The sequence below is a fragment of the Rhinolophus sinicus genome, linkage group LG09 (genome assembly GCF_036562045.2).
Source record: "Rhinolophus sinicus isolate RSC01 linkage group LG09, ASM3656204v1, whole genome shotgun sequence".
Lineage (NCBI taxonomy): Eukaryota > Metazoa > Chordata > Mammalia > Chiroptera > Rhinolophidae > Rhinolophus > Rhinolophus sinicus.
The window spans coordinates 108,420,790-108,438,940 of record NC_133758.1 but is presented as its reverse complement, the minus strand read 5'-3'; the positions used below and the strand labels follow the sequence as shown (position 1 = coordinate 108,438,940).

Sequence of the window (18,151 nt, the reverse complement as noted above, 5' to 3'; positions counted from 1 at the left end):
AAAAGGAACTGTGTGTCATGAGAGATGAGAATCCTTACTAGAAGGGGAACAGAACCTCATTGGTAACCAACCTAAAGCTCAATACTAACATCAGGCAAGGGCAGTGTGAGGAAGGCTGTTCTTACTCATGAACATAGATTTAAAATTCTACCTAGATTAAAAACACTTTATGGATATAAAAATATAAAAGGAAAAGGAGCAACTCAAAATTGCCACCACACACACATACACACACACACACACACACACATCAAATTGGATCCATTCCAGGAATGCAAAGATGTTTCTGGAAAATCCATTAATATACATTATCACACTAACAGATTAAAAGAGAAAATACTTTATGATAATCACATTAGATGCAGAAAATGAATTTGATAAAACTCATCTGCCAGTTCTGACAAAAACTCTCAGTACAGTAGAAATAGCAGGGAGTTTTCTTAACCCAATAAAATTCTTCAGCATTCATTGGTCTTAACAAGTCAGGTATTTGAAGTGTTCCATTTAAAATAAATATCAAGATAAATACATTTTTTTCACATTTTATTAAAGGTCCAAGCTATCACAATAAAGCAAGAAAGTAAATAACAGAAATTAGGAAGGAAATGAATGGAAAGGAAGAATCAAAATTCACTATAATACATTATTTACATAGAAAACAAAATAATTTTCGGGCAAATTAATAGAAATTATAAGAATTCAATAATATCACTAGATATAAGATTAATATTCAAAAGTCAGTTATATTTCTATTCTCTGGCAGCAAACAGAAAACATATATTTAAAAATTAGCCATGTATATTAGGAAGAAAAAATACACTGTATCTAAATAAATCTAAAAAAAACACATACAGTATTTGCTTGGGAAAATTACTTTTAAATTGTTAAGATGTAAATAATATCAAAATAAATGGAAAAATATGTTTATGCCTAGGAAGACTCTATAATGTCAGTTCTCTCTAGTTGATGTTTAGATTCAAAGTAATCATAGCAAGATTATCTTGCAGAACTCACATCATACATAAATATCAGTTTTAGACTTGGCTATAGTGAATCTTTTCAAGCTAGATTTTTTTCCCATTTGATCTGTCTTCATAATTATTTATGCACTTCCCTACATTATGGCCCAACAAGGTGCTGCAGACTCATCTTTTATTTGCCTTGTCCCAGCTCTGGAATCAGCCATTTTCCCCCAGTTTCTTTTAGTGTAGAATGGTATTTAGAAACCAAGATCTGAGTGCTGAGTGTTCTCATTGCTACCAGTCTGTGCTTTCTTCAGGACCCTTTCATTGTATGTATCTGTATGTGTACTCATGTGTGTATGTATCTATATGTATGAAATCTGTATGTATGAAATAATTTCATAACTATACCTCCAATTCCAATACAGTGCTATAGGAAGATAGAACTATAGAAATTACCCAATTTAAACAACAGAGGAAAAATAGATTGGAAAAAAAATCATAGAGGCTCAGGGACCTGTGGGACAATAACAAAAGATCTAATATTTGTACCATTGAAGTTCCACAAGGAGAAGAAAAAGAGAGTGGGACTGAAAGAGGATTTGAAGAAGTAATGACTGAAAAGTTCTTAAATTCGGTAAAAGACATAAATCTACAGACTCCAGAAACGGAGTGAATCCTAAGGAGGATAAACCCAACAAAATCCATGCCAAGACACCTCATAAGCTTCTGAAAACTAAAGAAAAAAGAATTTTGAAAGCAAGCAGAGAGAAATAAACGATGCATTACTTATAGGGTAAAACTGAATTACAGCCAACTTCCCATTTGAAACTATGGGGGCCACACGTGTCAACTGCATTCAATTTTCAGTAGGAATATCCTTTTTTAGACCTCATCACTAATATACCTCACATGACTAAAATTTTTCTATGCCATTTATTGATACAATTGAATATTTTAACTGGGTAATTTATAGTACCTGACTTCTATTTATTTTGTTTATTTTTTAGCTAATTCAAGGTTGTGGTTGGTTTTGTGGAACAATCATTTTGAAATTTCTGACATCTAAACTCTTAGGCGTCTCAGACCATGTAAGTACTTTCTAGTTAAAACTGTAAAATTTCTATAAATATGTACCTGAATGAAAACTTTGAAACCACCTATTTTTGCCTCTGAGGTTAAGTGCCTTCTTCAAGGTCCCCAACCTAGTTATTGGCAGAGTCAATACTACAATCTTGCAGTTCAATGACCTTTTCAACTCATGAAGAAGCAATGTACCAGTGAGCACTGACTGAGCCTTCTAGGAAAAATTAATAATATGTTAAGTAGGTATTTGTTTATATTTCAGTTAAAACACAAGTAATCATTTGTTTAAATAATGTTATTTATTGCAAATGTTAACATATGAGCAGTCTACTCAGCTTTGAAATATAAAACTCTTAAAATCTCAATATAGTTTTATTTGTTTATAATTATGGACTACAATTAAGGTGTGATTTGATATTAAAGATTTTTCTTGTAAAAAGAGAATGTTAAAAGTTCTCTATCTTTTTATTTTCTAGAAAATATATGGACCACTTGTCCCTCACATGTGGGGTCTTTTTGTTATAAGGCTAATGCCTTAAATAATGGTCTTTTTCAAACATAATTACCTACTTAATAAATTAGGGAATAGAAAACAATGTATGAATTTACTTCTGATTTTTAGCACTTTGTGTATGGATATGAGCATATATGAGTGTATTGTACAATAACCCTCTGAAATTTACCTTTCTAGTACTATCCAATTGGGACTCTAATGCTGAAATTACTTTAGCTGTAACAAGGGATTATAGTACTTACTCTCTAAAAGTTTAAGAGCTATCACTATCCAATAGAATTGACCTTGTATACATGTTCATATTAAATAAAACTTTAAAATATAAAAGATTAATTTGCTATTTACTGCTAGCTTTGCATAGTGGTTTATTATGTTTATTTGTTGCTGCTCTCTGGTGTGTTTGATACATTTTCTTTTTCTTTCCCTTTTTAGGGAGTATATATTTTATGATCAACTTTATTTAGGCCTCCTAAGCTATTTATTTATCTATTAAGTTGGTCTATTATTTTCTTTCTTTCCTTGCTTTATATTGTAACCCATCTCTTAAGAATTTTAAACACACACACACACACACACACACACACACACACACACCCTTGGTACTTTTAAGTGACTTTATGTGACAGCTATGAGAAAGACTTGAAACTAAAGTGTTTTTTAACTATTATTAGTCACTAGGCCAACTCTGAATTAGAAAAATAAAGGAAACTCTAAATTATCCTTGGTACTGGTAGATAATGAGAACCATGACTAGAAGAAAACCACAGATAATTATATAAGCGTGATATAAAATAATTTATATCCATGTAAAATTTTTTGAATTGAGGTTTTTATATACCAAATATTTTCCTTTTTTCTGGCCTTCTGAGAATGCAATGGAAAAATAATTGTCTCACCGACAGTGGGTAATAATCAGTAGAAAATACAAGTTCTACATGGGGTTTGTTTGGTAGTGTTTGTTTTAAAGGCATTGGAGCTCAAGTAACTATATCAAAGTAGTATGTGTAGTTGTAATTCTTATGAAGAGTAGCTCTCATATTTAATTGCTTGAATGCATGTCTGAAAAATTCAAGGAGCACCAAAAATTGTAGTCACCAATGAGGCTTTTTGAAAATGACAATGCATACAAAATCTGTTCATGATTTACAATGTCTGGTAAAAGGGCTTAAATTGAATTTTTTTTCTTGACAAATGATGTGAGTATAAAACTCATAGTTAACTGCATGGTGGTGTCTGCCCAGCAAATGTTGATTTTAGCTCACCCTTTACATTACCACCTCTGTTTTATCTGACCTCTTGCAACTTTTCATTGCTCTTGATATTTCTCTTTGTTTTCATGTTTTTTTCACTCAGCACATAGCATGTATTTTTTATCTTTTTTTTTTCCTTTGAGGGGCGTCCATGAACCTTGGATTTATCTGTCTTGTGGACTTTATTGCTAGTACATCAAATAAGTTGTTATTAACTAGAACTATTTGTATAATTTTAATTTGTTTTACTCTCTTTTCTTTCAGATTCGCCTGAGTGACCTTATAGCAGCCAGAATCTTAAGGTTTACAGATTTTGATACTTTAATTTACACCTGTGCGCCTGAATTTGACTTCATGGAAAATGCGGTATGTTTTTTGTTTTTTTCCTTCTCTACAGGTATGATGGGTTTTTTGCTCTTAAGTTTTCCTTTGAATCTGAAACTCAAAATTCACATTTAGAACCACGGGGATTGCCACGAAGATTGCCACGGGGATATGAAAAACAGTTTGGGGAATGTAATCAATAATGTTGTAAAGATTTTGTAGGGTATCCGATGGAGACCACTTCGGGGATGGTGTAGATACCTCATCATTGCGCTGTACAACTGAGGCTGAAGCTGAATAACAACGAATGTCAACTTTAATTTAGTATATATATGGTCACAGGATGTGGAGTACAGCATAGGGAATAGAGTCAATGGAATCGTAAGGGCAGTAGATTAGGACAGGGGAGTTAGCACTTTGTGAAAGGCGTAAATGTCTATTACATTGTTTTGTACACTTGAAACTAATTTAAAAAAATGTATATGTTTGCTAACAAAGCAACTGAAAGGTAATGCTATGCTTTAAATGTCGGATAACAGATTTTAATTTTTTTCATAATTTTCTGTATTTCCATCTTTTCTATAATAAGCATGTGATGTTTTATTGTATTTTTTATAACAAAGCACTTTAAACTTACAAAACAAAAAACAAACAAAAAAAGAGAGGCACCCAACTTTCTTACCCTATAATTTTTTTACTATAATGTTTGCTTACCATATGGCCTTCCTCACCTGTTTTCTTATGTGTAAAATCAGTAAACAATGGCCCCTATTTTAGAGAGTTATTGATGATGGTTAAATGAGATAATCCAGAGAGAGTATTTAACATACTATATGATGATCCACAGTGAGTTACTGTTATGACAGTTAAATTACTTTTAATAATCTCGGTCAGTTATGGGACCATTCAGGACAAATAAATCCAAATTCTTATTTAGGTTTTTAAAAAATTCAGTTTAATTTCATTTAATACCCCAAACATTACAAAAGTTTTTAGCAAGCTGTTGCCAAGAAACGTATACTGCTAGTCATACATTAGTCTCTCATGTATCCAACCAGTCGTACATTCATTCAAAAACCATCATCAGCCACTAATCACTTGTGAGGCAGTTTGTTATAGAACTGCAGTGAGGAAAATAACTCAGTTCCTGCCTTCAGGAAATGTATAATGTACTTACATGGTGGTAAATCACTCCCTGTCACAATAATAGGTCATGAAAATTATTTAGCTGCCGATATTATTTCAATACTTATTCATACTTACAGTAAGTACTTAGGCTACCTTGCATCCTTGTTAGTTCTAATTTCACAAATGAAAATAATGGAACTTTGCAGTCCAGTGATCAGTAAACACACATTATACAACTTAATATTATGCAAATAAAGGAAAGATAAAACCAGAAAAGAGAAATTTACAGACATAGCTAATTTTTGGTTTAATAGTTTTATCATTAAAACTTTTGTTAAATTTCTGTAACTATTTTTATATATTTGATTCTTGTATAAGAACATGAAGGTTGATATATATTCTGTTAATGACAAAGATATTTTTAAAGAAATTTTGTTATGACACTCAATTTGACATGGATTTTTACTCATTAATGTACAATTTAATAAATTCAAATAAATTTTGAATAATTTGTTTTATTTCAGACTCCCTTAAGATATACAAAGACGTTACTGCTTCCAGTTGTTATGGTGATTACTTATTTTATCTTTAAAAAGGTATTGTTAAAAATTTTTATGACTTGCTTTTGGGTTCAAGATAAGGACTTAGAATAGATTAACGCTAAAAGCTCATCATAATTCTGTCTTATTTTCAGGATGAACTCTTCCCCTCCCTAAAACATTTTGTTTATTCAGATCTTTCTTTAGTATTACATGATTTTTTTAAGAAAGCCACATTGGAAAATATAGTTATTTTTTTTTTTAAAAAAAAGTATTAGTTGCCCACTATGTGGCAAGAACTAAGTATATAGCAGGTGCAAACACACAGTTGCACATGCGTGCGTGCACACACACACACCCACCCACGCCTGCAGCCACTAAAGCTTAAATTCTTCCTGCTTCCATATAAACTCCTCAGTTTTATTTGTCCTGTTGTTGTTTATTTTTCATCTCAAGGATATTTCTGATGTTCATTTAAATTTTCACTTGTGTGAAATCACTTCTGGGAATGAAAAGAAGCGGGGCATATATTGTGTGATTTTCCTGTGGCACTGTTTAACTTTAAACTATAAATGCACACATTCTATTAACTATACCCTCAATAGGGTTTTTATTGCCTAAATGTCTAGAATCTCATTCCTGTCATCTGAATGAGAGCATCTTCCATGTAGGATGCTGTTGAATCAATGAGAAGAGTTAAAAATTCTAAACTTAGATTTCATTTGAAATTAGTCTAAATTTCACTATATTTTTCAACATTTACCTGTGAGTATAAACCACACATCATGAGGAGTGCAAAATTTTAAGTTCCCTGTAACTTTTTCATCTTACAGTTTAAGTTTCATCGGATTGCTGCTAAAGCCTCTCTGACCAACTTTAGCCTCCACTTTCCCCTTCACGCCACCCTGTCTCCCACCCTCACTATCATCTGGTACATTTTGCTAAGTGCTCTTATGCCTTCTATAGCAGCAGTCACTTCAGGCTGAGATAGATCAGGGAAGCAGATATGCCATAGTAATTTTATAGTAATCCGGAGTTTGAAGTGGGAATAAAGACTGCGTAGCTAGGTAGATAGAGATAGAGATATAGAGATAGAGATAGAGACAGACAGACAGAAAGCGAGTGTGTGTATTAGTTTCCTCATTCACTTGGGAGATTAAGTAAGGTAAAATAGTCTCTGAAAATACATGGAGGACACTGCCTCCTTTGTGGAAACCAATCCCCAACCTTCAGTCCACCCTCCTCCTAGTAAAATATAAACTTACACTCTACTAAGGAGTTATCCACATATGTGGATAGAATTTTAGAGCTGAAATGGACCTTAAAGATTTACTTCAACACTTTTTTTTTTTTAAATTAGAGGAAGTTATAACTTGAAGAAATTATTTGCCTGGGGCAGAGCTGGGACTACACTGTTCCTGAGGACTCACTTTAACAATGAAAATACTTCTTTTTACTGAGGGTGTTTATGTTAAGGAGTGTCATTTTAAGTGTCACATAATTTCTTAGAAAAGTTTCATTGATTTGATTCTATTCACAGACTTTCCGTGATATTTTATGTGTCTTATCTACAAACACTTATCTAAGGTAATTATATCATAGTTGTTTTTAAATCATATATTCAATTATTAAATAACTTACTACAATATCAGTTTTTCAAATGGACATTAAACTTCAGCATTATGATTAAGAAAAGAGACATGAACCAAACTTAGATGTTTTCTAAAAGAAAAGACTGAATGTATTATTCTTATGGATCTCTTTTATGTATGTGGGCCTCTTTTATGTATTTTGGAGATATTTATACTTGTGAATTAATTCAGAATTTAAATTGGTTTAGTTTAATTTTATATATGACTAGAATTTAAAGTCAATAAACAGACATAAGGTAAAGTTTTATTTTAGTGATTCTTTTTTTTAACTTTCAGAGAAAGCATAATCACTTGTTTTTCTGAATATTCATAAAATATTCGTTTTTCTACATTTATTGTTACAACTATTTGTCATACCACATTTTTTGTGGTTTTAGTAAAGTCCCTAAGATTATGGCATAAACATATGCAAGAAAAATGCAACATAAATCACACACTGCTACAGGACATGAGAAGTAAATTGTAAAGAAAACTTTCTTCTGAGAAAATGTTGACTAAGAATACATTCTATATGTGTAGATATGTTATTAAATTTGTTGTGTTTAAGGAAATATATTTTTAGGACAGGTTTAGATTTACAGAAAAATTGTGAAGATAGTTCAGAGAGTTTCCATGAACCCCACACCCCATGCTTACATTTTATGGATGATATTGTTGAAATGGTAGAATCTTATTTGTTGAAATAGTTCCCAAACCAAAGAGTTGATAGACCCACTCCACTTTGTTCTGTTCAGAGGGAGCTCTTGACATTCTAAAAAGAGTTATAGAGCCCTGAAAACTATAAAGAATGCATGAAGGGACCTGGGATATTTAAATGGGAAATAGAATCTTGAGTAGTATATGGAAGCTGTCCTCAGATATTTGAGAGGGTGTTATGTGGAAGAGGTCAATGGGTGGAAGATACTCAAATAAGGAGATCTTTCTTAGTGATGAAATAATATCCAAAAGTGACAGCCCTGTGTGTGTGTGTGTGGGGGGGGCATCAGGGCGGCCCCTTAAATCACAAAAATAGTACCTCATTATAATGTATTCAGACAAAATAGTAGATCAAGAAAAGAGAATGTTCCCCTCTCTTAGATGTGCTCCTATATTCATTGGTGCTGACTGTAAAGGCTTTCTATGTATCACTCTACAAAACGCATATAAAAACACAGTATTTTTAAAAATGGAATCATAGTATTATTATTCTGTCACTTCTTATTTTGGTTTAGCGGTGTGTCTTGGGCCTCTGCCTAGATCTTTGTCAAACTTTGTGATGGTCTCACATCTTAGGGTTCATCATGAATGACTAGCACGTACTTAGCCATTCATTCCCACATCAGTAGACATTTAGATTATATTTATCTTTCTGTTGTAACATCCATTGCTATGAGTAATGGACATCTTCGTACATGTATCTTTGGATACTCTTTTAGTATTTAGAATATTTGAAATGGGTGGATCATAAGGTATGAATATTTTATAATTTGATCAATACTGAGAACTTACAGTGATGAGATTGGAGAATGCCCATTTCCCTGCATCTTGTGAACGCCATTGTTGTCACATGTGCTTTTCCTATCTGATAGGTTGAAGGAAAGTAACTCATAAGTCTTTACCAGGGAGCTTTTATGACTTTCCATATGTCCTCTATTTATATTGCTTCTTGACCATTTGAAAATTGATATGTTACAGATAATAATCTTTTGTTTATTATATGTACAGGGTAGTTTCTTCCAGGATATCAGTTTATAGTTTATCAATGATCTTTGCTTTATGGAAATTTAAAATTTTTATACAGTCGCAACTATATATTTTCTGTGTTCATTTGTTGCTTGGAAACACTTTCCCCACATCAAAAATCATCAAAATATTTCCCCATAATTTCTTTCATAATTTTTTTTGTCTAGAAATTCATAGACCTTCATTTCTATTGGGTCAGTTGCTGGAAAATTACTGCATTGCTTTGGTTGCGTATATTTTCTTGAGTTTTCATGTTTCTTTCAGTCTTGACTTAATAGAGCCACCTCTTCCTCTGGGGATCTGCAGCAGCAATGACTGTTGGTTATCTCAGTGGAAAAAAGTGCCAGCCAGTGCCTTCTGCACAGCAGGCCACTGGGATCGGTGCCAACAAACACTGTGGGCTCCTCTGCTGTGAAAGCTGCAGGGAGTCCATGGCTGTTGTGGGGGCCATTGAGGTCTCCACTGACAAAAGCTACTGGGGTCCTCACAGAGCAGGCCTCCGGGGACCACTGTGGCTGAAACCCATGGCTGAAACCCATGGCTCTTGCCCCTCTTTGTTTCTAGCTGTCTCCAATGTCAGCTGAGCTGATCTCCATAGCGATTCTTTCTGTGCAGCTCTTCTCCATTTTTTGCTCCACTGTGTTGCTATAGGTTCATAATTTCACTCTTAAGCCCTTCTGAACAGTTCTCCTTTGTGGGTGGCTGTCTAGTTGTTTCTTTTTGAAGGGACCAAGGCTGCTCTCTCTTACTCCACTGTCTTGCTGACATTCTCCATGATTTTTTACATGTAGATCATTAATCAATCTTGCATTCATTTTGTAGTGTTGAAATATAGGGATCTACGTTTTCCCCCTCAAGTGAGGTATTGTCCCAACACAATTCTGGGTAATCTATCTTTTCTCCAGTCATTTGGAATATCAGTTTTAATCACATGCTAATAAATTCTCGAATGTACTTGATTCTGTTTTAAATTCTCTCTTGTATTGAACTGTGTGCTTGTTTCAGAGTCAGAACAACACAATTTCTTCTTTATTGTTATTGTTTTTCGCATTTTCTTTTACAGGTAAACTTTGAAATAAATGTGTCTAGAATCCCCCAGGCACCCACCAGAGGCTATTGAATAGCTTTAGATTAATTCAAAGAGAATTGAATCTTTCTATAATTGACTTTCCAATCCAGTAGTATGGTATATCTTTACTTATCAGTGTGGGCAAGTCATGTAATCCCTCTGTGCCCCAGTTTCCCTAAAATGGAAATAATGACCTTAACCTCACAGAGTTACTCTATGTATTAGAAAAATTAATGCATGTAAAGTTCTTGGAACTTCTGACAGCTTGTAATAATTGTATGTATGCAATATCCTCTTAAACTACTCTGAAGATAGTAATTGGAATTTTCATTTAATTCTCTCTTATTTCTTGCATTAACTCTGTTTCCTAAGAGGTCAGTTCATTTGCTTATTCATCTTGTCTTTCTCTTTCATTCTATTTGTGCCTCATGATTCAGTTGTATATTCGTATTTTAAATTAGCTACTAGATTTATTTGTATCAGTAGTTATTGTTAGGGTCCAGCTGATTCATAATTACAATTATGAATAATTATAATTCATAGTTATAATATCATAATTACCTACTAGGCCTCTCTCTTGCATGCAACAACTTACTACAGAATTCTGTTGTGACTGGCAGATTTCAGGACCAGTGAGAACCCATCCACCCCTTCCCCCAACCTTGACTCTGTAAGTCAGGAAAGAACTGTGAAGGAGACAAAGTAATTTGGTGATTTCACTACTAGCTGGAGAGGCCTTCCCCTGACTACCCTTGTTTTTGTTTTGTTTTTAAAACTAGATCTGTGTGTGTCCTTGAACTTCTTACTATCTTACTTATCTTTCCAACCCCCAAATCGATGTTAGAAGGCCTCTGCATCCTGTAAAGCTTTTGTATAAAAAACTAAAGTATTTAGTTTTTTCAATGGGACATTAAAATAGGCAGTCTTATACTCTTATGTGAACCTAACTAATATAAACTCTGTGAGGAGAAAAACGGTATCAATAATGTTCACTCTGTGTTCACTGCACAGTACCTAGAACACAGTAAATGTGCCATAAAAATGTAGTAAATTTGTTAGTTTTTCTGGAACTAAAATATTTGTGTGTTTTACCCAGTAACTTTTCTTCTAGAAATTTATCCTGAGGAAATACTCAGAGATGCTGACAGTTTTATGTATAAGGACGTTATTTATAATTGTGAAAAATGAAAACAACTCAAAAGTCCAGCAGTGCTTTTTAAAGTATTATATATACTGTACATGGCTGAATAATAGATTGTTTTATTCATTTATTTTTTTCAGAGGTACAGTCTCCAGGAATCAGTGAAACCTATTTTATCTTAATCCAAAACAGCTTTTTTATACACCTTAAGTGGGATGACTATAAATGACTTTTAAATTGCTATAATTTTTAATGATATCACCTAGTATTTTTATTTATGGTCCTGAGTAGTTTAGAGAGAATCAAAATTTTAAAATCTAAGAAGAAATAAAGTTTGTTTTTATGTGATCGTATTATAATGGACATTTATTAAACAGGGATTATTTATTTATTTATTCCAGAAAACAGCTCCTTGAACATGGTGAGGTAAAGCTCTCATCTTAATCTCTGCGAGATTTGTACACTAACTTCTAATTTAAGGATAATTCACAAAGGTATAACTTGCTGCTGAGCCCCGTCGGCAGTTCTGGAGTGGGTCAGCCGTGGTGGTCCATTTCTGCTGAGCTTGTCCACAGTTTACTCTGCTCTGTTGTGAACAGTAGTAAGGATTTGACAGCCAGAAGGCTGATTTATCACTAGGGAGCATAATTAAATTAAATTACCTTCATTCATGCGTTCTTTCCTTCATTCCACAATTACAGTCCATTTCTAGCTCACTAAGCTCATAAGCCGCAGCCCCTCAGGGCAGGTGTGTGAGGCCCCGTGACTGGTGGCCAGTCAGTTAACAAGCTTAGCTGTGTTACAGGACACAAAAGATGGTAAGCGGTGTTCCTGCCCTCAGGTACGCTTAAGTAGTCAATGGGGATACGAAGCAAGGAAGGCAGCATTGTCCATGGTGCTGAATTATTTGGGGGTATATAAAGGAAAATAACGTGGCTGGAAATACGGTGTCCTAAGTAATAGACCTCTACGTCTTAAGGTCTTATTCAAAAGAGAGGGCAACTACATTTGAACTTAGTGGGAATAGCTTGTGATGATAACTAATATTTTCTGAATAGTTACTATGTGCCAGGTACTGTGCTGTTCAAGTCTCATATCAATAGTATTCCCATTTGGCAAATAAGACAATTATGCTAATTAGGTGATAGTACCTGTCACAGAGGTAAGTAAACACTCACATTTCAATGACTTGATGTAGTAGAAGCTTAATTCTTTGCTCACATGAAGTTAAAAGCAGGACTCCCTGATTAGCAGGTGGCGCTCCAACAAGCTGCGAGGTGCGACCAGACTCCCTGTACGTGTGGCCCTGCCTCCTTCCACATGTGGCCTCCAGAGTTGATGTGCTTGTCTGCCTCAGCCTCCCACAAAGGAGGGAGAACGTGAAGATGGTGCCCTGGAGGCTCTGTAAGGGCTGGGCCCGGGAAGGGTGCAGGTCCCTTCCTGCCCATGGCAGAACGCGGCACAGGGCCACGGGTGACTACAGGCAGGATGGAAACCGAGTCTAGCTTGTGCCCAGGAAGACGAGCAAAGGGGTCTCTGCCAAGAAGTAGGCACCTAGAGCAATTAAGTCCCTTCGTAACGTCTCACAGCTAATTCGTGGTAAAGCTTGCATTTGAACCCAAGCAGTCTATTTCCAGGGCTCTCAAAGTAAGCGTTGGCACTTACTGCTTCCTATTTACAGGGTATTTTTTATAACCGATTTACATATATTCATCATTGCATTCTCACAACTACCCATTTAGGTCAATTATTTATATTTCACAGATGAAAAACCTTGTGGCTTAGAGAGGTTAAGTAATTTGCCTAAGGTCACAAAGCGAAAGGGACCAGCTTGGTGGAGCCAAAGACTAGGAGCCCAGGCAGTGTGACCGCAGAATCCATGCTGTGGGCCATTCACTCTACTGCCACCTAATGGGACCTGCTCGTATGTCAACAGGCCATGTCACATTACCCCGTTTTACTTACCGTGGCATTAGTGCGCAGTCATACTTTCTATTTTATCACGCAGGATTTAAACCTCCCTCTTTTTAGAAACGCAGGATTCCGTAATTCTCTGCCTGCCCTTCTCACATTATTGTGCTACTGTGTCTTCTTTCTCTTTCATTTCTCCATGTATCCTTATTTTGCCCACTTTTCTTCTCTCAACTAATTCTGTACATTTATTAGTTCAGTCTTTATTTTGTGCCTTCTGTACCCCACGTCCCTGCTTTTATGGAGTTTAACATGTAGTGGAGGAAGACCAAAACTGTGGACAGATAATTATATGTGCAGTGACAAAAGTAGATACAGTAATACAGAAGGGATTAGACCTGTGTGGAGGGGATGGGGTAGTTGAGGAAATGTTTTTTTTAAACGACTTTAGAGGCACCAAGGTCAAAGGATGTACATGGGCAAAGACGGCATAAGGCGATAAGTTATGTTCAGAGCTGAGGCCAATCACTGTTACTGATGCGTAAAACAGGCAGCAGGCAGCAAAACACGTGACAGGAAAAGCAGGCAAGCGTCAGACTGTGGTGGCCTTGGATGCAAAGAGGCTGGTCTTCATTCTGGACGTCAAATGGGAGATGGTCTGGTCAGATCTGAGTTTTAGATATTTTAGGTCCGTTGACAATAAAGACTACATTTCTTTATTTTTGTTTTTTGTTTTTATTTAAGTATAGTTGGTATACAATATTGTATTAGTTATATTAGTTTCAGGTGTACAATATAGTGATTCAACAGGGTATGCCTTACAACGTGATCACCCCACTAATTCGAGGGCTCATCTGTCACCCCGCAAACTTACTACAATATTATTGACTATGTTCCTCTTCACCTTTTTCATCATCCTCCTCCCCTTCCCTCTAACAACCATCCATTTGGTCTCTGTTTCTATGAGTCTGTTTTTGTTTTGTTTGTTCACTTGTTTTATTTCTTTAGATTCCACGTATAAGTGAAATTACATGGCATCTGTCTTTCTCTGTCAGACTTATTTCACTTAGCATAGTACTCCCTAGGCCCGTCCATGTTGTCACAAATGGCAAGATTTCATTCTTTTTTGTTACTGCGTAAATCCCATTATACGTTCCTGTACCACACTTTATCCAATCATCTATGATGAACACTTAAGTTGCTCCCATATCTTGGCTATTGTAAGGACAAAATTATCTTGAGCTGGTTAAGGGTGTAAATAGTGCTGCAGTGAACATAGGGGTGCATATATCTTTTCAAATTAGTGTTTTTATTTTCTTCAGATAAATATCCAGAAGGGGAATTACTGGGTCCTATGGTAGATCTATTTTTAAGATGATGGTTTTTTAAAAGGCAATCAGAAGTCAAGCAGACTAAAAGGAGGACAGTGATGGCAAATCTCTTCATCTTTTTAAACTAAAGAGAGTATGCTAAGCTCCTGATGTATAGGCAGATTAGAGATTTAAGCTTCTGAAAAATAGTAGCTCTTATGGAAGGAAATGATCGATTTCTCTGCAGTTCTAGTGTGAAACTTCTGTCTGGCTGGCTCCCCGTCCCACTCCAACTTGTGACTCACACGTGAGAAATTCCTGCTTTTGTGGTTTGGGAGACAGGGACTGTTTCCATCCTAGGGCTGAGAGGGCGTGGACTGCAGAAACTCTGGGAGTGGTACAGGGGTGGACTCGCTCTGAGTGCGATGTGATAACAAGAGGTTATACATTCCAGCTTGTTTTGGCATTAGGGCAGGATTCTTTAGGATACTTTTGTCACCTGGGAGTGAGTTCTAAATTCCTTGCTTTGTGCCAGCCCTCCAGAGTCAGGGATAATATGCATCCCTCACACTCACTAATAAACCCCTACTGTCATGACATTGATTATTAAAGTTTGTTAGGTTAAAGGACTCTGTTGTGATTTTTTTCCCTCATAATTTAATGTGTTTTATTCCATCAAATTAGTTTCTTTTAACCATTTTTATCTATTTTTGTGGGCTTAGAAATTAGTGAAGGGGAGTATCTAGTAATTGATGGGAAAGAAAAAGAAGGGGAATAGAGTTAGGAACAATATTTATTGCCAGAATGTCACAGTACCTGTGAGGAACTAGTGTGAGGTAGGCTGGGGGGAGAGAACGCTGAGGGTGTTTGTACCACTGGTACCTCGCTTCGTCCATGACAGTCCTGCATCAGCCTTCCCTTGTGTCCCAATCCCTGTAGTTTATTATATCATTGGATCAGTTTGTATATGACCTTTTATATTTTAAGTCGGTTGAGTTTGTGTTTTCTATTAGAAATGGTGGTTTTTGGAGGTTCTTTTTTAAATTATTATTATTACTTACAGTCAGAGGGTTTTCTGTGACACAGTGAAAGTACCAGAACCAATATGGAGGCATTCTACGGAAGGAGTGAAGCGATACAGAATTTGGGGGAAGAGTTACTGCTTTTGAGAAACGGAGTGATTTCTGTTGGGGGTCTGTACACCTCTGTGTTCACAGACCAATAGAACCATGTTGTTGAATAGTTTATTGTTTGGAGAGGAAGCAAGTGCTAGTGGATAAAGGCACGGACACGGGAGCTGGACTCAGCTCCTTGTTCTGCCACTTCCTGTGTGATCCTGGCTAAGTTACTGCACATCGTCTAGGGACAACAAGAACAGCAACATTGGTCATAGTAATAATAACAGTAATGATCTCATATGGTTGCTATGGGATTAAATGAATGATACGTAAAGTGCTCACAGTGATGCTGAGTGTCAGGTAAGCACTGTGTGAAGAATGCCCACTTTTACAGGTATTGCCTGCCTTCTGGATGCTCCGACTGCTGTGCTGCCCCCGGTGGACTCTGCCTGCGGAGGCTGGCTGTTTAGCACGTTCTCAAGGCATCCAAGGCACACGTCGTGGGTGGGAGGTGGTTTGGACAAGAGCAGCCCACCATTTGGGCTGGCCTTAGACACTTAGTCCTTGTTTTCTCTCTGCACGGTCGCCGCTCCCTCACACTTTACCCGGTGGGGCTCACGTATCCGAAAGATGGATACTGAATGGTGTCCTGAAGTCTGTTCCTTTTTTGCTTCCTGTCACTAAAAAATATTGTGGAGATTTTTCTAGTGATTTTTATGTGGAAAGAGGTACTAGCAAATTAACAATAGTGTACATGGTAGTGATTTTTGGAAAAGAAAGCTGTTTGATAGAATGGGAGATCAAATGGCTGCGGCAAGAGAGCACCATGTGAGTGCAGGATGCTTAGGAGCGTTTCCACGAGAATAGAAAACAAACACAAGTGGTGCCACTCGCGACAGCTCTTCTATGTCACCAGCTGCAAGAAAACATCATGCAAGGAAGGGAAGGAAACAGTGAGGCTCTTTCCAGTGTCCACGTGAAAACAATCTTTTTTCAGCTTTTAAGTGATAGAGGAAATTCAAGGATTACTACTATGGATTTAATATTGGTGTTGTGAGAAGTTGTTGCTAAGGTAGAGGTGACAGGAATAAGGAGAGAAATGAGAATGTCATCCTGTGGCTCAAAATAACCACAGGAAGGAATATTGGGAGAAGTCAGATAGGTACTTGTATTTATTGAACCATATCTATTATAGTCCATTTCTAGAAGCCACGTTTTAGGAAAAGCATGAACAATCCATTACCATGTCCAGAGTAAGGCAGTCAGAATTGTGACAACACAGAACTAAAATGACCGAAGTTTTCTAAATATTTAGCCTAAAAATAGAAAGTTTTCTAAGGGTGTAGGTTGGGGTAGTATAAAGTCATAATTATAGTATTTAAAAAATACAGGACTGTCATGTCCAAATGCGTTCACACTAATTTTGTGCAGTTCCACAGGTGTGGAAGTTACAAGGAAACATTGGTTCCGTTTCAGAAAAGCTTTGCTTGTGTTTGCAACTGTCGGTCGTCAACAGTAGGCATCATCACGGCGTGCTCCTATGGAGGAAATAGTGTGTGTCCAGTCTTAGGTACATTTATAGACGGGATCCCTGTTCTGGGGAGACGACGAAAGTAGGTGGCCTGTGTGATCGACCCACCTGTGATGTTGTGGTCCTCAACTAAAGGGCCTATTTGGGTCTGAAGTGTGTTGGTGTCTTTTGGCCTCTCCACGTCATGCCCCTGATTTTGCCCAAAGATGAGTTTTACTAAAGAAAAAAATGAAGGATTGATTTTGAAATAAATGCTCCACATTCCAACTTTGGGTCCCAGAAATAGGAAAAATTAAGTAACAAATTCCATTTTTAATATCTTAAAACAGGAAAAGAAACAACTTTGGGTACAGTTTTGGTATTGTTTCAAATAGAAATTATATATTTCTGCTTATAAAAATGACGCGTTTACAATGTTTGGAAACTGCAGAAAAATAACCATTCAGAAATAACCTCTGTTAACTTTTTAGGTATATATTTTTACAGCCCCACCTGGTGCATATGAACGTGTGTGTGTGTGTGTGTGTGTAGTTTTCACAATTAATATTCTGTATGTACCGTGTCTTATACTCTGAGCACTTTTCCACACAAATAATCTGCTGATATGTAATCTTGTAATGGCTGTATACATAAGGAAAGGCAGTAATTTAGTTACTTATTCCGCCATATTGGTCACTTAGGTTGTTTCTATTTTTGCTACTGAAAATTCACTTCAGTAATCATCTTTGTAGAAATTTAAGTAAAAGGGATTGGCTCTTTTCTAGAGTAATTACAGAAATGTACCAGCCAGCTTTTCGGTGTGTGTTTCGTGGCATCCTTTCTAACATTCACTATTAATTTAATATTTTTCAATTTTATATACCATATTATCTTTCACATTTAATTTGTTTGAAT

At 36.0% G+C, this 18,151-nt stretch overlaps 1 protein-coding gene across 5 annotated transcripts in view; it reads left to right on the top strand.

The window, feature by feature from the left end:
• DPY19L2 (dpy-19 like 2) overlaps window positions 1–18,151 on the top strand; it is a 60,761-nt gene that overhangs the window by 30,539 nt on the left and 12,071 nt on the right. For 3 of the 5 annotated variants that reach the window (XM_074340994.1, XM_074340993.1, XM_019726309.2), the window contains 5 exons: window positions 1,973–2,053; window positions 4,077–4,178; window positions 5,789–5,860; window positions 7,344–7,390; window positions 11,789–11,813. In XM_074340994.1, the coding sequence (XP_074197095.1) occupies window positions 1,973–2,053; window positions 4,077–4,178; window positions 5,789–5,860; window positions 7,344–7,390; window positions 11,789–11,813 (327 nt within the window). The remainder of the gene's footprint in view (window positions 1–1,972; window positions 2,054–4,076; window positions 4,179–5,788; window positions 5,861–7,343; window positions 7,391–11,788; window positions 11,814–18,151) is intronic. The other 2 variants (XM_074340991.1, XM_074340992.1) reach the window with 2 other exon arrangements.